Source organism: Polyergus mexicanus, unplaced genomic scaffold (assembly GCF_030449975.1).
Source record: "Polyergus mexicanus isolate NDT 795.1 unplaced genomic scaffold, iyPolMexi1.0 SCAF_2, whole genome shotgun sequence".
NCBI lineage: Eukaryota > Metazoa > Arthropoda > Insecta > Hymenoptera > Formicidae > Polyergus > Polyergus mexicanus.
The window spans coordinates 11,512,597-11,532,832 of record NW_027223322.1 but is presented as its reverse complement, the minus strand read 5'-3'; the positions used below and the strand labels follow the sequence as shown (position 1 = coordinate 11,532,832).

The window sequence follows — 20,236 nt, the reverse complement described above, 5'->3', positions numbered from 1 at the left end:
TCAGAGTAGTAGTGGTCTTTGCATTGGTAAAGGCAGGTAGTAAAAGTAAAGGCCTCGGCGCACAGAAGGAAAACTCACCGTCGACGTCGTAACGAATATTGATTCAACAATTTTTTCTTTTCTTTTTTTCACGCACATGAAAATTCATGATCGATAGAGGGGTGAACTAATGTCATGCTCTTATCCGGATCTTAATCTTTCTACAAATCAAATTATGTTTTTTGATGAAGTCGAAATTAGTCGAAATTTATAACATAAAAAAAAAATGATAATAATTATAACACTAAAAAAGGACACTTAATCATTAAGATAAATTTTTTGCTTCTTAGAGACTACTTTGCCATAATAATATTATTTGGGAATTAATTAAATTTCGGATAAAGAAAATTTCCGATTCGATTCAACACTATAATAGCGAAAAATTATTGCGGAGAAACGGGAATAATCGTCGCGGCGAGAGAGCAGAGCGCGCTCACTTTCCTCGTTCTGGTCCGGGGGCCAAAAGCATTTCAGGCGTTCCACGAAGCAGCAACGCGAGCGTGAGCAGCCCGAGAGCAACCCGAAAAACGACGAGTCCCGCGATCCGTGCGGTGCGTCATGCGTGAAAACCTACGCGCGCGTCAGCCTCGTGGAACGTACGTGCTGAGGAAATTTCTTCGGCGACCGCCGACCGACACGATAATGCATCATCACTCTGCCCTTTCGAGAAAATCTCGCACTGACTTTGATGAGTAAATAATTATCACGTATATGTACCATATATAAGACATTCAAGAATATGTCAAAATTTTTTTACGAACAGAATGCGATTTAAGAAAATATATTTACGAGAAATTGAAGGGAAAAAAAAAAAAAAGTAAATTTCTCTCTCTTCTCTAAATCTATGCACGTATATGAAAATCTGAATCGAGAATCTAGAATCGTGATCCTGTTTTTATTTTTCCCACACAGAGAAGAAATACGAGGAAAAAAATTGATCGTGGCATCGATCAAGCTTAACCGCGTGGATATAGAGGCGTAGCCATCGATCAATGGCGTAGTCGGAGGCATTTTGGATCGCGACCATCGTTAGACTTAATGATTACTTGAAAACCCCCAAAAAGTCATACACGATGCGAGGAGAAAAGGTGTTCCCTCGTGACAATAATTTTATTTTCCCAAAATTTCACGCCGTCGAAAATCGGCTCAACAATTCGCTACCGTTATAACGACTCAACGGGACACCCTGTATATATATCTCTCGCCGTAGGGTCGGTTCACATATGGAATACGTATAACCTTGAGGACATAGTTACCTTCTCCGTTGGTGGTAAGCGAGCCGGGAAGTGGCAGGGGCGTGCTGTTTTTGCACCGACGTTGATCCCCTTCGCTGGGTGCGCGATCTGAAAATAAACAGGCAACCCTTTTTGAGATGCTGCTCTCCTCAAGTCTATTTCTTCCTCTCTGTCAACTTCTTTTCCCTCTTCCCCCATACTTTCTTTCACTCTCGCGCATGTCTCATATTTTCTTGGATAGAGAAAATTATACAGACACGTATCTAATCGTTAATAATCACTGCACTTAAAAGAAGAAACAAACGCAGAAAAATCATGTATCTTGGAAAAGTAGCGATACGAAAGCGTAATTATGTTACGTAATGCATCGTCGTTAAATAGCGTAGTTTGCTATCGCATTAAGAAAATCGGACGGACGAGGTCGATTTTCATCCGGAACGGGTGAAAAATCTCGCGACGTGCGTTGCATGAAAGACTTATGATCGATAAACACCGGCAGCGAGATTCCATGTAATTTCATACATATTGATCATACATCCTGTCTCTCCCGCACGCAACTAATTGACGTGATATCAATCTCGGATTTCTCCGTTTCGTCCGACGGAATAAATTCGATTCTTTCGAAGCAGATACGCGACAGTTTCTTCGAAAGAGATATATCGTGTCAACAGTAAAACAATTCGTCACCATATCTTACGGAAGGCAGATAGAAAAGCGAATCAAGTAGCGAATAAGATGAGTCTCGGTCTTCTTCTAGAGTGCGAATAATTATATTTACATATATCGTCAGAAAAAAAAAAAAAGATAAATTGCCCTTTGCTATTTAATTTAAATCCTAGTAGCCATTATCGCAATTAAACGGCAGCGCGCGCGCGCGCTATTCGCAATAATTCACAATAGGTTGCGAAGCGTGGATAATTAAGTGCAGCGATTTCCGCCAGCCAGAAAAGACAGAAACAGCCAAAGTAATCGCCAGACGGATGATTCATAATCCCCGCGGGAATTCGTGCATCTCTGTCTTTCTCTCGTAATGTCCACAAAGGAGATGACAGAATCGTCCAAAATAATGATTCGCTCGTGACGAATAATTTATTCGTGCCCGTGATGGCAAAGATCCTATATAAACAAAACATCGGCTAATTCCCAACGAGACAATGCTAATCTGTCCATTTTCTTCGTAAATGACAGAGCGTACTACAATATTTCAATATTTTCATTCGCGTCTTTGAGAAAATTTGTAAGTATTAAATTTGTCTTGTTAAAAAAATTGTATTAGTAACAGTTATATTAGTAAAAGTTATAATTATAAAAATTAAATTTTGATTTGATTTAATGAGAATCAGATTTAGTAGGGCAAATATAAAAGTTGATAACTGAAAGTAAAATGTTTTAGGATAAAATATATATATATATATTTTTTTTTTATATATATATAGTGTTTTGTATAAATTAACAATTACGGAGATTATATTGCAAAAGACTTTATAGGCTCGACGAGGATAATCAGTGGCATGCTAATAGTTTTAGGGATAGAGGACCGGGTCCATTCACTAAAAGAGAAGATGATGTCAGAGGAACAAGTTGGACGAGAGAGCGGTCGCATTCCTTTTGGATTCCAAAGGATCGTTCCTGCAGGAGAAGCATTTCCTGCCATATCGTACTCGAGAACATTATAGAAAGCGAAGAGGGCGGATACGAAAAAGAGGCTCCTTCTTTTCAAGGACTTAGAAGACAGGCGTCGTCTATTTTTAGGACACGATTATTTAAAAATCCATCGGCCTCGCGCTCCCGTCGTCGCGTCGAGCGAATTCACAGGAGATTCCTCTCCTCCGTCTTTCGCCGAATCCTCGTCCTGTTTCCCACGCGAGAGGCTATCTCCGCAGTTGTTACATAAATAGAAACTCGCCTAACACATTTCCTCTCTTTCTCTCTTCCCAATCAAATAAATATTCTTTCACTCAACGAAATTAATCTTGATATAATTTTGACTGTATTTTAAAATTCTCCACAAATAATTCTCCAAATTATCTCCATCAATTTGCTAGATTTCAATTACAGGACATTAGATATATTTATTAACTCCGATATAAATTATGACATTTTTTTTAAATTCGCAACGTGGCAAACAACAATGAGAATTATCGCGGACAATTATCGACGTAAATATTTGTCCAGCCGATAAGAAACAAATTGACACGCCAACTCACGGCTTGTTATATATTCGCCGTCGTCTATTATATACAACAACACATCGAGACGAGCGCAAATGTAATTTATTTACAAAGTGGCCGGACGGGAGAGCTCGACGCGCGTTTTTGGCACGCGTGTCACTCCACAAAGGGAACGTAAATATAATTCCGCGAATTACGCGTGTCGCCGTGTAAGCCGTTAAGTGCCGCACGAATCTGCGAGATAGTGTCACCGCCGAATTTGCAAAAATATATAGCCACGTAGAAGATTCGGCCCGCGGCGCCACCGCGCTCGCTCGCTCATCCAAGGTGAGCGAATTCGTGAATTATTGGGCTTTGGCTTGGGAAGAGAGCCACGAGAAAGAAAGAAAGAGAGAGAGAGAGAGAAAGAAAACGGAAAAGAGACCATGTCTATCTCCATGGATGCGTTAAGAGCATCGTTCACATAAGTTTCGATACGTTTGATTGAATCACAATCGAATCGAAACAAAATTTCATAAATATATGTATAAAATTTTACTTTTGTAATCTTTAAATAATTTTTTTTTAACGATGAACGAGACACTACGACTCCAAGTTTATATAAAGTCGTGAATAATGTACCGCTTTGTACAAATAAACGAGCGAGTATCATCGCGACGCAGATCGTTATAAAGTCGAGCATCGTGACATTGAAAGTTTGATCGACGTCACGCGTTTACAACGCTCCCGCGATTCGCCGCGAGCGGACAAGCTGCATCGAATTAGGATCTCGCCGGCGGATCATCAAAAGCGGCATCTCGTCGGGCTCCCCCGATCCGGAAATCGGCGTATCTTGCCGCTCGGTGCTCTCGGTTCGGATCGCAAACGCTGCCGGCGCAATCGGTACGGCCAAGGAGGCACCGGAATGCGAGAGAGCCACTCCCGCCGATCGCCGGCGGACTCGTGGCGGTCGGTCCAGCGGAGATGAGAGGAGAGCGAAAGAGGATGAGAAAGAGAAAGAGGTTTCGTTATACGGAATATGCAACTTCTACCTGTAGCACATGGAGACTATCGATAACAGATTTCCTAACGAATTTGCAATTGATCTTGTTCCTCATAAAATTCGAATAAATAATAAATAAATTATAAAATTCTTTCTAACATGTTTTAATTTTCACTATTCGGTTATTTCAAATTTCTGCATGAACTGTTTAAATATTTGTCATCGACAGAAAATGTAGTAAAAATTGGATATATTTTTTTAGAGAGAAAGAAAGATTAAAGGTTAAAAAAAGCGTGCGGAAGACGGGATAAACGAGGAAGAGCGGATAAAAAATGAAGAAATCGGTAGAGGAGAGGCAGAGAGTTGCGTGCTTGAGTTTGCTCTTTCAAGCAAAGTGAGTAAGACGGAAAGAGAGAGAAAGATCGGGCAAATAGACGAGAGATGAGGGACAGAGAAAGAAAGATGGGGAGATAGAAAGAGAAGGATGAGAGAAGGAGAGAAGGGATGTATTCAAGGACGCCGGTGCGGCAACCCAAGAAGCGACAGGCGCCCACCGCTTCGTCGTACCCGGGGCCTCACGTTACCGCTCTACGTCAGCCCCACCCTTTGGCTGGCGCTAAAGAGGCCCTTTACGTGCCCTTAACCTTTCACGGATTAGCGCAGCTAATCAGAATTGTCGCGTTCCTCCAAGGCAAGGTACGTATGTACCGAATGGCTTTGCATAAGATTTTCTATTAACACAACAAAAAAACTCTCTACTTGTGGAAAATATTTCGAATATTGCTTTAATCTCTCTTTCGATCTCTTAAAGGTATTTTCCTCTCTCATAATGACTCGTTTCCTGGTAAAATGACAAAAGCAGCCCATTTTAAAACCGGTTATATCGATACACGCACACTATCGCCTTGTACATTTTTTTCGAGGCAGGTGGACCGTTAGCGAGTGCGCTTAGCTGAACTTTCTATATCTTTCCGCGCAATTTTTTTCTCTCTACGCATATTACTCGTTTTATTTTCGACGCAGGGTGACAAGTTCGAGAGAACGAAGTTGCGAAGTCTCCGGAGCAACCTACTACGGCAAAAATCAGATCTAATCTAAGAGACGAATATCGCGGAAAGAGTAGAATTAAAAACGTAAATATAGCGTAATGTCGGGCAATAAATCGCTACGGCGTTTGTCCTCGTATCGCGCGTTTGAAAGGGATTGCGCGGCGTGTTGTGTCCTTCGTCGTATTTGTTGAAATTTGCGCAACCACGCTGGCGGGACACCGTGTCTGATACGGAGCAAGTAGCACGTACGGAAATCAATTAGCTTCGCCGTAAAAATCCCCGATCGCTCTTAATAACGAGAGATCGTATTTCCAGTATTCGTGTTGATTAATGTTCCGAAGTAAAAAATGATATTATGAATGAAATATATATATAAAATGCTATTTAAAAAAAAAAGAGATAAATTACTCCGACGCTCGATATATATATATCCGGAAAAACGTGGAGATGACAGGTCGACTCGATGCCCGTCGTCGTGTTCCTTTTCCACTGGGTCACTCCTTTATTTTCCTTCTACGATCGACGAGAGCACGCGTATATTCGCAGATTCTCTCCACGAGTCATCGATTCGGCTAAACAGCTTCGTTTCGCAGTACGAATATCGCGTCGCCAAGCAGCAACAAGTGGCGGACTTTTATCCGCCGACGTCGCACGCTTCGGCACGCGATACGGTGGCCCAGTTTCCGCGACGGAGCGTAAATTCGTGCGAGCGCCCGAGAAAGACAGATTTACGACGAAGACAAGAGTCTTCTTCTTCCGAGAAGAAACTGCTCCACCGTTTCCTCCCACATCACCGAGATGAACATACGGCACGTTGCACGTTTTCGATTCTATCGTATCGATGCATACACGCGTAAAACAAAGCTGATGTTATTAAGTCACGAATTATTTACGATTAAAAAGCAGAATGTAACGTTAAACGCGATTTTTGTACTAGAAGTACAATGATCGCAATTCAAAAACATGACGATCACGATGCGATTAATGCAATTATAAATTTACTAGAAATAATAAAAAAAAAGAATTAAGAAACAAATCGTTCAATTTTGCATTAATTTCGGAATTAATCGATTTATGTCTCGATTTATTACTGTGTTTAAGCGCGAAAAATGCGTTGACCTCGATCGAGACGACGATGTAGGCGGTCGACGAAGACGACGACAACGACGGATTCGTATTTATAACGCACCCTGCGGCTTTAATAATACTTTCAAGAACGTTGGACCTTTGGCAGGATCTTCCTTTATATAAATGCGAGCGGCGAGCTATACATATGGTATGACACACACGGTCCTTTCTATCGACAGGAGATATTGACCTCAGGCGATACACACTATGCGTCCAACAATATTTCTTTACTATATAAGAGTGCGTCCACTATAATCTTATAAACACAGACGCGCGCGCACACTCGCACACGTAACGTCATCGCAAATACGCGGTTCTCCCGCGGCTGCAAGCGCTATTATTTCGTCATATCAAGCTTAGCGCACATTATGCGAGTAGATATAGAGATGCCTGGTCTGACATGACATTTTAAACAATGCTAAATCTAGATAATAAATGTAAAAATTATATCGACATCGCGATATTTTATCTTCGATATTTGTAAAATAATATTTATAATGTAGCACCTGCGACTTGCGACACATCCTAACGATACTATTTCGCTATTGTTTTACCTGATTACACGTTTGGCACATTATTAAAAAAAGATACCGATGAATGAGAATACTCGACACGTCCATTATACGCAACCTCGAGAGGTTTCCCGGCGAATGAAAGGCGGCTAGAGGCGAATCTATCGATGACTACGCAGTCGATTCGCGTATTGTATACTCGCATACTCGCATCGATTTCGAGAGAACCAGTTTAGGATGCGAAAGAAGAAAAGAGAGAAACGCGTATACAGAAGGCAATAGTCAAAATCAGACGAAACGGTGCGGACAGAAAACGAGAGGAAAACTTAATCGGGATTTCAATGTTTTTGCGATTTAAAATTTCTTTGTTTATTGTCTTTTTAATTTCATAATTTGCGCTGTTATGGTTCCTCATGATATGTATTCTATTGTTTGAATTTATTTAAAAATGTATAATCTCGAGGAAAAAACCAATGTGAATAATTTTTTAGTTTTTACATAGAGCTTTTGCATCAAAATATTTTTGTAAACCTCCTTCGCGTTAATTAAAAAAAAAAATTCTTTGGTTTCAGAAGTTGCATATGAGAAGTTGATTTTTAATTGAAAGTTGAAACTGAAAATAAATATCGTTGAACGCTAATGTTTTGCATTCTCGCGATGCAATGAGATTGATCAGCTTCCACCTCTGGTGGTCTAATATTGGATACATTATCAACCACTGACATGGCGATATCATGAAATCTATCAGCATATTGCAATTAAGAAGATCGCCTTACAGCATGTAGTTATAATCATAAAGAATCATGAAGGCGAATATACGTTCTACTTTGATTTTTTTATAGCTATCTAAATTTGTGTTTTATTTTTATTTAATATTCATTTTATTAGACATGTAAAATTTTTGTAAAAATATATTATTTCTTGCGAAATTTGGTCAAAACTGTACTAGTTACATATTCGCGATGTAATATTATGTTACGGTAGATTGAGAACCCTTGATACATATATGACTAAAATGCTGTCTCTCTCTTCGAATGTTGCCTTTGTTCGACCTTGTCTAATAAAACCGTCGGTTTTATTCGCGACAGAATAATCTATTTATTTCTCAAGAATTCACAGTGTTATCACCATGAAAAGTGTGAAAAACTCTGTTGTACAGCTAAAAAAATATTATACATTTATACCATCGTATAGATTATTTTTTCGCCTTTCCTTGATGTCGAAGAAAAATATATTGACATATTATTTATTGATCTCATCCACGCGTGACAAATGTCAATTAGTAGAATAATAGTGTATCGATCAATCTCACGAGTTGTAATCGCGTTCAAAAGATATTCCGCTTTAAATCGAAGAGCTAAATGAATATAAGAACGGCGTGTTACAAAAACGTGACTTGAAGAAGAATTAAATGTCAAGGTCCTCTTCACACACATCGGGGCGTAGATTTTTAAATTGGTACTTTTAAATCACATTATAAACATTATTTGCGCGTAATCTTAAACGCGCGCGAATTAAACGGGAGATTCGCCATAAACTATCCGTAAAATAAAAACATTGTCACCCTCGTCCCGAATTATCTCTAACCTTGCTTTGGGCTAGGTCGTGAGACATGACACGCGCTAGGAGAGACGAATCTCACTGCTTGTATTGTAAACGTTTGCAAGTAATAAACATGAATTATCATCGGTACGGTTATCATCAGCATGGCGCGAAGACAAAACGCACGCGCGTACACATTCACACACGCATGCATACATACATGATCCATACTCTCACAATCAGACATTTCTGATTACGGCGTGAAAGACAAAGACACTCACCTTCGGGTCTCAGTCTGTCGGCGATAAGGCAATAGGGGGGTGGCGGCGACTCTGAAATAAAAAATGAAAATTATCATTTGCGTTCAATTCGAAACTGTTTGGATGAATGAATTATGGTATATATTATCTAATCAATAAAATAAAATGTCGCAAAAAGTAAAATCTTTTTATTTGAATATTTACATTATTTGGGGTATAAATAAAAAATTTTATTTATTTTAATACATACTTTTAGCTATAATTTATAGTATGCGTCTTTTATTGAGAGCGGTATAATTATTAAATAATTCTTTAATAATTATACAATATGTATATATATATATATATATATATTTTCGGAGTGACTGTGATATAAAGCAATATGTGAAGAGTGTATAAATGATGTCAATGATTCCATTAATTTCAGTTAAGGATATCGCTTGATATATCCGTATCGATTGCGGAATCATTGAGAAACAGATCCAAGAGGCTCCGGTGCTTTTTGATTAAATCGAATTAATGGCATCAACGCCAAGTGACGGAGCAAAATGTCACGATGAGCGCCCCGTTAGAAAGAAGTCTAGGTCCAAAAGCGGCAAGTTCTATTATTGGCACGGAACGCCTGCGAAACCGGTATGCCGTTTTTCGTCCTTTTACGTATACGCGCCCTGAAAGTATAGAGGACAAATCGCGGAGCGAATATCTCAAACGTCAAGGTAACCCGATGCTTGCCGTGCTTAAGAAAACGGAACGTTGCCTTCGTCGCTCGTATACCGCATGGCCGAGATACGCACGTATGTATGATAGGTAATTGCATCCTTGCCGTCAGTCTCGAAAAAAACTTACCCTTTAATTTGCTTTTTCCTGGACGTTTAATTTTTTCAAAGAAATTTTATACTTTAAGTGAGATTAATAAAAAAATGATTTATCAAAAAGGAACTTGTGTATAATAAAAAATATTTTTAAAGAAATTAGATATATACAGGGTGTATCTGAAATGATGCATTAAACTTTAGGAGCATATTCTAGAGGTCAAAATAAGACTTTTTTCCCTATGAACATGGGTCCACAAATGAACCCTCCTCCGAGCTAAAAGCCCCTAAAGTTTGGGGAAAAAATTAAAAATTGGCTGTATTATAAAAAAAAAAAAAAAAAATGAAATTTGATATAGCCCAGTAAATTATGAAGTAAAGTAAGCCATTAAAATGACAAAATAAAAATGTACATTATGAAAACATTAATTTGCCAAGCTCGGAGTGGGGTTCATTTGCGGACTCATGTTCATAAGAAAAAAAGTCTTATTTTGATCTCTAGAATACGCTCCTAAGTTTAGTGCATCATTTCAGATACACCCTGTATATACATGTATATATACATATGTATATTGTAAAATAAATTATTTTATAATAATATATATATATATATTCTGACGGAAAAAAAATTAAACTTTGCAGTATATCATGATTTGATTTAAAAAATTTTGCTCGTTTCTATCAATTATTTCAGTCATTTAAATAAAAATTTACGTAGCAGAAACAATACTATTATATCATTAAAGATTCATATCATATAAATCGTAATCAAATGTTGACATCGGCGTATCAAAAATAATGTTTCTTTTTACATATAACATATGGATTTGTTAATTAATGATAGGAGGAGAGTTAGGCGATAGAGAAATTATGCCGAAATTCCTAGAAAATAAACGTGATCGACGTCTACACGTGGACCCTCTCCCGCGAATCGCGTTCCTAATTTCCTCTCTCTCTCTCTCTCTCTCTCTCTCTCTCTGCTCTCTTGATCGCACTCGGTTCAATCCCTCTCCAGAATCGACTGGCCGCCGCGTCGCCGCCGAGCTTTAACAAAGCCGGCGGCGCGGTGTGTGTCACTCATCGACGCACTTTAAACTTGGAATCGAAGTTTGGCACGATTCGAATAACAAGATCCGCGAGCAAGATTTCAACAGCGATGTTTTAGCCCCCCCGTTAAGGTACTTATAATAAACGCGTGGCGTTCCCGTGGCCATTACAAAACACTCACGCCGCCAAATGTCTTTTCGAAACGAGACGCGCCTATTCCTAGGCTTGTTTATCCGTCTGTCGTGCACACAAGGCGCAAGAGATATAAATATTATTATATTTATTGAACCGAGACCATCGCATATATCGGTCTCAAAAGAAAAAAAAAAACCAAACAATATAAGAATGTTTTCAGATATCATCTTCCATATAAAAAAAATCGCACGCTACAACATGCATACGCAAACAATTTTCTGATAAAAATCCCGCAAAAAAGAAATATATATATATATGAAAGTTGCTTCCTAATATTTTCAGGCGAGAATGAATATTCGGAGCGCGACGGAGAAAGTGGTGCACACATTTACGCAGCGCCGGATCGCGGTGTAATGATAAAAACTTGCCTCGCGATACACAGCCGTCGTCGTCCTCGTCGTCCTCGTCGTCCTCGTCGTCGTCGTCGTCGTCGTCGCCGCTGTCGCCGGTTGGCCGATGATAATCGATTCGCCGACGTGAATTATTAACCGGCCGTCCCGGCAATGGTACGCGAACGAACGACCGCCGAATGCAAAAACAGATAAAGACGGCGGCGAGCTTGTGTCGCGGCGTTACGAAAACAAGGCGCCACCGCATGGAGTGATTTACGCGCGATAAAACGCCGCGCGATCCGATACGAAATTAGCGTATGCTATCGACGATCGCTGACAATGGTCGCGTCCGGTGTCCGTTTACGAGCCCCGGGCGATGCGTTGCGCGTAAATTGAGAACCGAAGTCGAGAAAAATAGTGCCTCTATGTCGCGATTACCGGTCATCGCATATGCGTCATTGCGTATCGAATATGCGCGTTATTTCGAGCGATGCGAACTAAATTACGGGTGCGTATAGTCGACCAAAATAAATGTAGGTTAAAGAAAATATGTGCATTTAGAGTATAAGAAATATATGTATGTGTATATTAGAATATGATTTTTTGATGTTAGCAATAAATATTTTTTTTTTAAGAATTTATCTCTCTCTCTCTCTCTCTCTCTCTCTCTGTATATATATATATATAAACTATAATTATTTTTTATTATTAATTATTATTAATATTTAATATTATAAAAATTTATATATTGTATTTTGTAATATTATTCATCTGTAAAATGCGCCACAAAATATATATGTATATAGGTATCGAAAAATTTTGTTTCGGATATGTAGAAATTATATCGCGAATGCGAACACGTGGACGGCCGTGAATAACATCATTTCAATGCGTAAACAGTCTTTGTCTCGGCAAAGAAACTTAAATTTAAATATCTCCGTAATTTACAGCGCAGCAAATTTAAATTCCTAGGAAACCTATTCGCCGATCCGCCGAAATGACTCTGAAACATCGCGCGTCCCAGAAGATTGAGAATATAATAACACATTGGTACCAGCCAAAGATTCTTGACGTCTTCGCTGCCCCCGATTTCGAAATCTCAAAAATTTCAACGATCGAAGGTCAACAGTCAGCGTTTGCAGTGGGTGTATATATTTATATTGTCTCAGATAATCTATATGTCAGTAAAATAGTTATAAGAGATATTTATGATCGAATTTTGAGACGATTTTCTGTTTATAAAATTGAGAACTAGCTATAGTCACTTATAATTCAAAAAATTACCTCTAAATATATTTAATGTTCAGGATATATAAATCGTAGCGAATTTAAGATTAAGACGATAGATAATAAGCCCCTACTCAACTTTATAACTCAACGTTGTCAACTTTCAAACGAATTATCTAAGACGAGTTAAAGTTGAAATACTCGATATCATTTCTTCAGGATCATCGTCGAATACTAAACACAGATTCGCGCAAAAGACGGATCGGGGGAAAAAAAAAAATGTCAGTCAAGTTTTCACCGATACGGGAGATTCGATCGGTGCAATTCTTCGGCCGACGAAACCTCGTTGAAGTGTCGGGGGTACCGACACTCGCTTGCCCGCCTGCTCTCGTGGGGTTCGCCTCAGTTCGGTCAGCTTCTCGGCTAATGCCGGCTGGCCTCGACAATTAGCTGGCGCCAGCAATGACACGCAGCGGCGCCGGGCTGCAGCCCCCTCTCTCTCGCACGGTCCCGCGACGGACGGTGTTTCCGCCCGCCGATCCCCTCGCCATCGCTGCCCTTCCTAACCGCACATGCTCGACGGCGCCCCGTCCTCAGTCTGCTATCCGCTCTCCTCTCCTACCGTCTCTCTCTCTTTCTTGCGCGATCTCGCCCGTTAAGCTCCCCCTCGCTCTTTCAACGTCGCGTCGCGTCGCGCTCGTTCGCTCTTTCTGTTTCTCTCGCCATCGCCGTCGTCGCCTCGCCGGTCGACCAACCCTTCCCACTCTCTCGCATCACCGTCTTTCCGCCAGTCGCGACTGACTCGCCCAATATACGTTTTATTTTTAGATTCATTTCCTTCTGGCCATAACTTTGATTGTACGACCATTCGTAAGTGCTCGCGCTCTCTCTCTCTCGTCACTTCTAATGCGATCCTACACTCGCTCGTCTTCTTTCTTTCCTCTCATGCGTCGCTCGTCCAAGTATTTTTTTCTCTCCTTACCCCTTCTTTCACCGAGCTCGGTCGGGGTGTCTGCGCGCTGACGCGTCTATTTCGTCGTTCTGCGGGCGCTTTCTCTCGCTTCTCTTTCCCCAAATACGTCGGCTTTCTCGGACATACGTGCATACGTGGCGCGACCGCTCGCTATTATTAGTCGTGGAAACCTCATCATGGAATTCGAAGGATCCGCTTGTTCCCCTTCCCTCCCTCTCCTTCCTGCCTTCTCCGGCATCACGCGCTGTTAATTACGAAACATACACGTAGCCGCGATTTTATCTCATCGTGGCGATTTTTTTTCTCGCGAAGGTGTCGCGCCGGCAGCGAATCGGTCGCGCCTGTTCGACGCGATTTTCCAGCAATAAACGCTCGCTTATTATCAATAAATCGTACACGCGCCGCGCTCGACTGTAACGAATCGATGTTGTCACGATTAGACCACCGGCGCCGGTGAGCATTCGCATGAATTATTGCGTAGAAAGTCGTATTTTTTTCTTACTCGGCGGTCATACGGGATATCGTCTCTTTAAACCTTTCAAAATGATATCGCGATGTAAAATATGTCACTCTTTAAATAACCATGTTTTATTAATGTATATACGTCTTAGAAATATATACGTTTCTTGGAAAGTATCCATTTTTCTTTGAAATTCTGCAGCGTGCGCGTTATTTCAATTTCAAGGATGTTTCTTGAGACAATATTCCTCGATTCGGAACGCATGACAACCTTAAAAAAACACCGTACACTATCGTGGTTCGCACGATCGAATTCCCTCGGCTTAGGCCTACCGACGACGACCGGGTTAAATGATCGCCGAGGTTACGTAAAGGCGCGTTTCGCTGGCGCCTACTCCGCCCGCTTCCTCTCTCCCTCTCACCCACTTTATTAGGGCGCGACGCTTTTTTGCGATCGAAGTCATGTCACCGGACGCGCGGACAACAGAGGACGGTCACGGGATCCATAAATTCGACTACTTTCTTCAAAGTGACGAATACCGATGAATACGATGTAAAGCCATGCGTCATAGCACAGTTATTAAAGGAAATATCGTTGCGAAAAAAATCTTCAAAGAAACTCCACAAAGACCGACGTTAAAATAAATTTTTAACGCGCGTCTCTCGTTACTCGTATATTTAAAAATGTGCAACTAGATATAATGCAAGTTGTACATTATATACTTAATTAAAATTTGCAAATATTTTTTTAAATTAACGTTTATATTTGCAATGGTTCATCATAAATAAGCATTGCAAATATAAACATTAGTTAAGATTCCGTAGGAGTACGTCAATGCGTTTGATAACTCATTAGTTCTAATTCTCGCACTGTTAACGTCACGTTATAGCTACACAAATGAGTTTCTTCCTTTTTTAACACATCCGATTATCTTCTTAATGTCTTAAAGAAAATTCTTTCCGTGGATATAATCAGATGATGAAATTTGAATTCTACGGAAGAATAGAGTTACAATGGCGCGAGCCATTCTCGCGGGCAGTTCGCAAAATAAATATTATCTGTCGGTGGCCACTTTTGAGAATTATGCGTCGGACGATTATATACCTGCTTGAGTCTAAGACACAAAAGCGCACTTGAAAACCTGAAAGAATCCTGTCGTCGGCTTTTGAAAGTTTATACCTTCCGTAATATATCTTTAGCGCTTGTGCGGAGAAAAGAACGACCACCGTTATCGAATGTGTTTCGACGTTTCAAACTAAACTATCTTCCATTAAATTTAAACTAAATCACGATTCCGTAATCATATCATTGTAATTATCATTATTGTAAATATCAATTTATATAGTAAAAAATCAATTCGCGATTTCTCTCTCTCTCTCTCTCTCTCTTGCAAAATCTTACGTGTGTGATTAATTTACGATAAAATTTATTTTCCATGTCAATAATAGATGTTTTTATTTCTCATTCGCCTCTTTAACTTTCGCGATGGGAAAGTGTCAATGTATTGACATTTGACACCACGTGGTTTTCTCCTGGGAATATATATTGCCTATATTTATCTATATTTTAAACGTAACCAGGTAGACGCGTCGCCTAAACCTCGCACCCATCTGTAATAAATTTCCATTTTACACTGGCTCAAGTCTTTAGGCTTGTTAGCACCGGGCGGCGAGCACACAGGTGACGATTAGCGCGTTTGATTTGAGGTCTACGATCGTTACAATACAGCCAGCTGTGCGTTACGATGTTAAATTATTTCGACGTCTAGACACCATCGGTGGCAAGACGGACTTGGATACGTTCGATACATGTTCGGACTAAATACGTTTTAAATGTATAGTATTCCCGGAAAAGTCATATTACCGAGGGACCTGATTTGATTTTTCTGTATTTCTTTTTGGCGACTATAGATTTACGTCTAATTATTTACACACAGCAATTTTGAATGAAATATTCTTTGAAAAATTGAAATTTTCGAGGATATTGTTTTACAAATTTAAATTTTATATATATAAACACGATTCCTTTATCAATTTTTATAGAACGTTGGTTTATTTTACATCTCGAAAAGAAACGTTTGTTTTACAAAACAAGTTTAGTTTATAAATTTTATCCTTATATATACCAAAGTTTTAATTTTCCTTTCCGATAAGATTATTTTAAATATAAAATATATTAACTGTAATTCAATCACAAGCTGCAAATTATTGGCAATTTTTGACGATGCCGAGATGTTAGCGCGAATGAACGTGTTACATAACACGTATGAAGATTTTTGGTCGGTCTGTGTTAAGACTTTGTCTCTCGGTATTATAATAAAAACGGAAAAACTACGAAAGAAAAGAAGAGCATCATTTCGCTTACCGAGTTTGCAGAGCCGGCTCCAGTGATAAGGGTTGCAGCATATGTAGACGGGATCTTTAGCGGAATGACAGATAGGTAATCTCTTGAGCTCCGAGGAGTGCTCGAGATCCGGCCACCGCCAGATCTGGCAGCAGAGAAGGTGCGGATCGCTCGGCGCGCCGCAGCTTCCCTCGGTCGATCCTCTCACTGGCACGACGACGCCGCTGGCGCCGTTACTCGCCTTCCCGCCGACGCAGCACCTGTCCGATCTCATGGGTGACGCGGACAACGAGTCCTCCGACGCGGAGCAATAGCTCTCCTGCTCGTCCTCGACGGAGGACGAGCGATGGTGCCTGCTGGATCGATGCCGATAGCGACGATATCGATGCTGTTGGAAGTGACGACCGTGATGACGATGCGGCCTGCTATGATATTGCTCGTGCTGCTGATCGTACATGGGATAATCCTCAGCTGATCGCCGCTGACGCGGCACGAGGACGCACGAGCCGAGATCGGCACCGGAGCTCTCGACGGCGGTGAGCAGCATCTCCAGTTGATTCTCCTTGAGCGTCTTGAGGAGCTCCTTGCACCTCAACAAACGGCCGGGGTCGCGTTGCCGTTGCTGCTGTTGCTCGTCGTCATCCTGGCTCATGTGGCCGCCGCCGCAGCAGCTCTGCTGTAACCGGCTCGTGTTGCGACTCGCGTATACCACCGTTCCTGGAGGGCCTTCCGTTGCTCCGCTCACCCTGCTCAATTGTCGGCCCGTCGTCGTCGTTGTCGTCGTCGTCGTCGCCGTGTTGTTGTCACTGGCCGTGTTGTTGTCGTAGCCGGCGGCGGCGGCGCCGCCGCTCGTGTTGCTGCCGCTCGTGCGATGAAACGTACGTGACGATGAATCCTCTTGAGCTTCACACTCGGTTTCATGCTCCCCACGGACCTTGGCCTTCAGCAGACGTCTAGTGAGCACCGTCCGTTTGCTCCAGAACATCAACATGAAACAGGATTTGCGGTACGCGCATTTGGTGGCCAGTCCTTTTCAACGTAGCCGCCGTAGGAAAACAAAGGGAGAGGGAGGGGGGGGGGGAGTTGAGGCCGGGGGGTGTGATGATCCGACCGCACGCACGCGGGTCGAAGAACACACGTCGATGTTTCCGCTTGGGACCCGCACCAGCCGCGATCTCCTCTTCCAACACCCTCTCCTCCGCGAAGTCCCTTCCTCGTTCTTTCTCGCTCTTTCAACAAATACGCACTGTCAAAAATTGAAAACACTTTTTCGCGCACATTCGCGAGATCACAGACGGATATGGAGCAAATACACACACGTGCACGGACACAGTCGCGCACGCTCGCGCAAGAGTGTTATTTATTTACGCTTCCCCCGCGCGCGCGCGTATCTCGCGCGCGATCACGGTCCCGAAATAGTGTGACAGTCCAACGCGCGGTACAACGGAGCTCCGTTTCTTCCTTTCTCTCTTTCTCGAAGATTCTCCTCTCGCTTCTTTTGTATTTCTGTTCTCTCTCTCCGACCGGCTAGCAAAGCATCGATGCGCGCACGTTTCTCTCTCTCGTGTGGATATTTCCGACTTCCAACGAGCGGCGAATTAACGATCCTCCTTCTTCGGATAAGTTTTTTGGCCGCGTAGACGAGCTCGGGTCCAACATCACCACCGGCTGACCTTGAACTCTCATTTACCTCTCGTTCGTTTTCGGTCGCTCTCCTTCTTTTCCTCTTCTTGTTCCTCGATCTATGCGTGATTAATGCGTCTTGGTTTCCTCGATTCTCTTCTCCTGTTTTCGCTGAGTTACCAGGGATCTTCTCGTATCCCGTTTATCGTCGACGGACACCTCTCGGGGACAAACAATCCGCACGACGGCCGTGAGCGCGAGCCACTGTCGGCATCGCGGACAAACGGGCCGCCGGACGCCAGTCGACGTCGTCGTCCGCGCGCGATCGACGACGTAAGACGCACCACGCGCCCGAATCGCGCGTGCACGCACGCACACGCACTCGTACACACGCACACACGACGCAACTGGTCACCGACGGACGCGGGAGCACTGCTACTGGGTATATAGTAGTTGTACACTTCTTATCCGTAACACACGCGTTCTCGAGAGATAGATATATATATATAGAGAGAGAGAGAAGGATAGAGAAAGAAGAGACACGAGGGAGAAGGGAGGGTAAGCACGAAACGAATCGGTCAGCGCACGCACGACACCCGGCCTTTACTTTCCTCGGCCGTCGCGTACGTATCGAGGGCGATGCGATGCCTTAACCACGCGACCCGGCACAACCGATATAGTGTACTTATGCACGGTGTATACACACCGGCGACGTCGCGTCGCGGAAACGTTGCCGCGACGCCGACGCTGGATCCTCTTCAGGAGCAGAAACTCGCCGGCAGCTGACGCGACGACGTTGTTGTCGAATAGTAGTAATTCGATCTCGATGACGCTCGTGGCAGAAGAACGCGATAACGTCGCTCCTTGTGTTCTCGATGATCCGGTGATCGCGCCGTCGCCAATGCCGGCACCACCGCGTCGGCGGTACCGTCTAGGGACGACGACGACGACGACGACGACGACGACAACGACGACGACGGCGACAACGACGACCGCTGCCACCACCACCACCGCCGCCGCGACGACACTCCAACAACCTCAGACTCGCGATCGTCGCTCCGTCGATCACTCCCCGTCATCCGTGCGCGCGTATTACCGAGTGACATTTTCCGCTCGCATCGTCCGACCTTCTCTCCCTTCTTCTTCTTTTATCTCCTCGCGTTACGTTTTCACGCGCTCTGTTCTTTCTCTCACCGTGACGCGATGCCGCGATTCTCGTCACCCATCGCCGCTGCTATCGTTGCCCCTTTCGACGAGAACTTGTGTACGCGGAAACTCTCGTCCGTGCGACCGGTCGCGAGGACGCGCACTGTCACATTCTTGAAATCGCTGAACCCCGCGGAACGGAGAGAGCGCGCGCGAGCGGACACGCAGGGGCGATACTTTCGCGAAGGTGAGGCGAGATGCGAGAGAACGCGATCGAGCGTACAACCGGGAGAGGGAAAGACACTAAAAGGGGGAGAGTGGGAAAGACCGGCAACTGTACGGAGGACGAGAGAGGTCGTACGGTTCGCGCTAGAGAGAGCGGCAAACTTCACTTCGGAGCGGCGCGAAGAAGCGACGCTTCTTGCTCTCTTCTTCACCTTCGGCAACGTTGACGAAACGGGATCGCCGGCCGCATTTCCCGGCGTGACCGGCGCCTAGGCTTTTCTATCTTCTACGGCTCGAGTGTTCGTTGCCCTCTTCCTCCGTATCTTCCTTTCCTTCTATCTTTCGCGCGACGAATACTAACGTCATCAGCGGACGGGACGAACTGTTGCGCACGGCCGAGCGACGCGGCACGATCGCTCCTACTCGGCTAAGCTCGGCAATGAGACTGGCACGCACGCACGAGGTCTCGCCGTCACGAGCGGGTGCGCGCGCTCTCTCTCTCGCACCGATTTCCCCCACCACTGCTGTCGTCCGATCCTCCCTTCCCTCTCGCTGCCAACACGCAGCCTAACCCTCCTTCGCGTCTCACCGCCTCGGCGGCTCGTCTCGTCCCGTCCTTTTCGTGCCGACGACACGCCGATACAACGACCGTAGCATACTAAACACACAAGAGAGAAAGAGACCATCAAACATGGCTGCGCCAGTGACGGCGCCACGATCGCCAAGTAGCGGTGCCGAAGAATCTATCCTGTCTCTCTACGCGGCGCCTCGCAGGGATTGAGATATATACATATATACATACGTATACATAGGCCGCGTGTCTCGGCTCGTCGCACGAATTTGAATCGAAATTTTTACAGCCTTATGCAAACGCGTGAATCATCGTGATGTCATGATTAAATGACCAAATTCGATTAAAATGAGATAGAATTTAG

At 43.2% G+C, this 20,236-nt stretch overlaps 1 protein-coding gene across 3 annotated transcripts in view; it reads right to left on the bottom strand.

Moving 5' to 3' along the window:
• Dad (Daughters against dpp) overlaps positions 1 to 20,236 on the bottom strand; it is a 57,679-nt gene that overhangs the window by 22,713 nt on the left and 14,730 nt on the right. For 2 of the 3 annotated variants that reach the window (XM_070308345.1, XM_070308353.1), the window contains 3 exons: positions 16,329 to 19,959; positions 8,940 to 8,990; positions 1,296 to 1,382 (listed from right to left, as the gene is read on the bottom strand). In XM_070308345.1, coding sequence (XP_070164446.1) covers positions 1,296 to 1,382; positions 8,940 to 8,990; positions 16,329 to 17,298 — 1,108 coding nt within the window. In that variant the 5' untranslated portion in view covers positions 17,299 to 19,959. Of the gene's footprint in view, positions 1 to 1,295; positions 1,383 to 8,939; positions 8,991 to 16,328; positions 20,025 to 20,236 lie in introns of those variants that run through there. The other variant, XM_070308363.1, reaches the window with a different exon arrangement.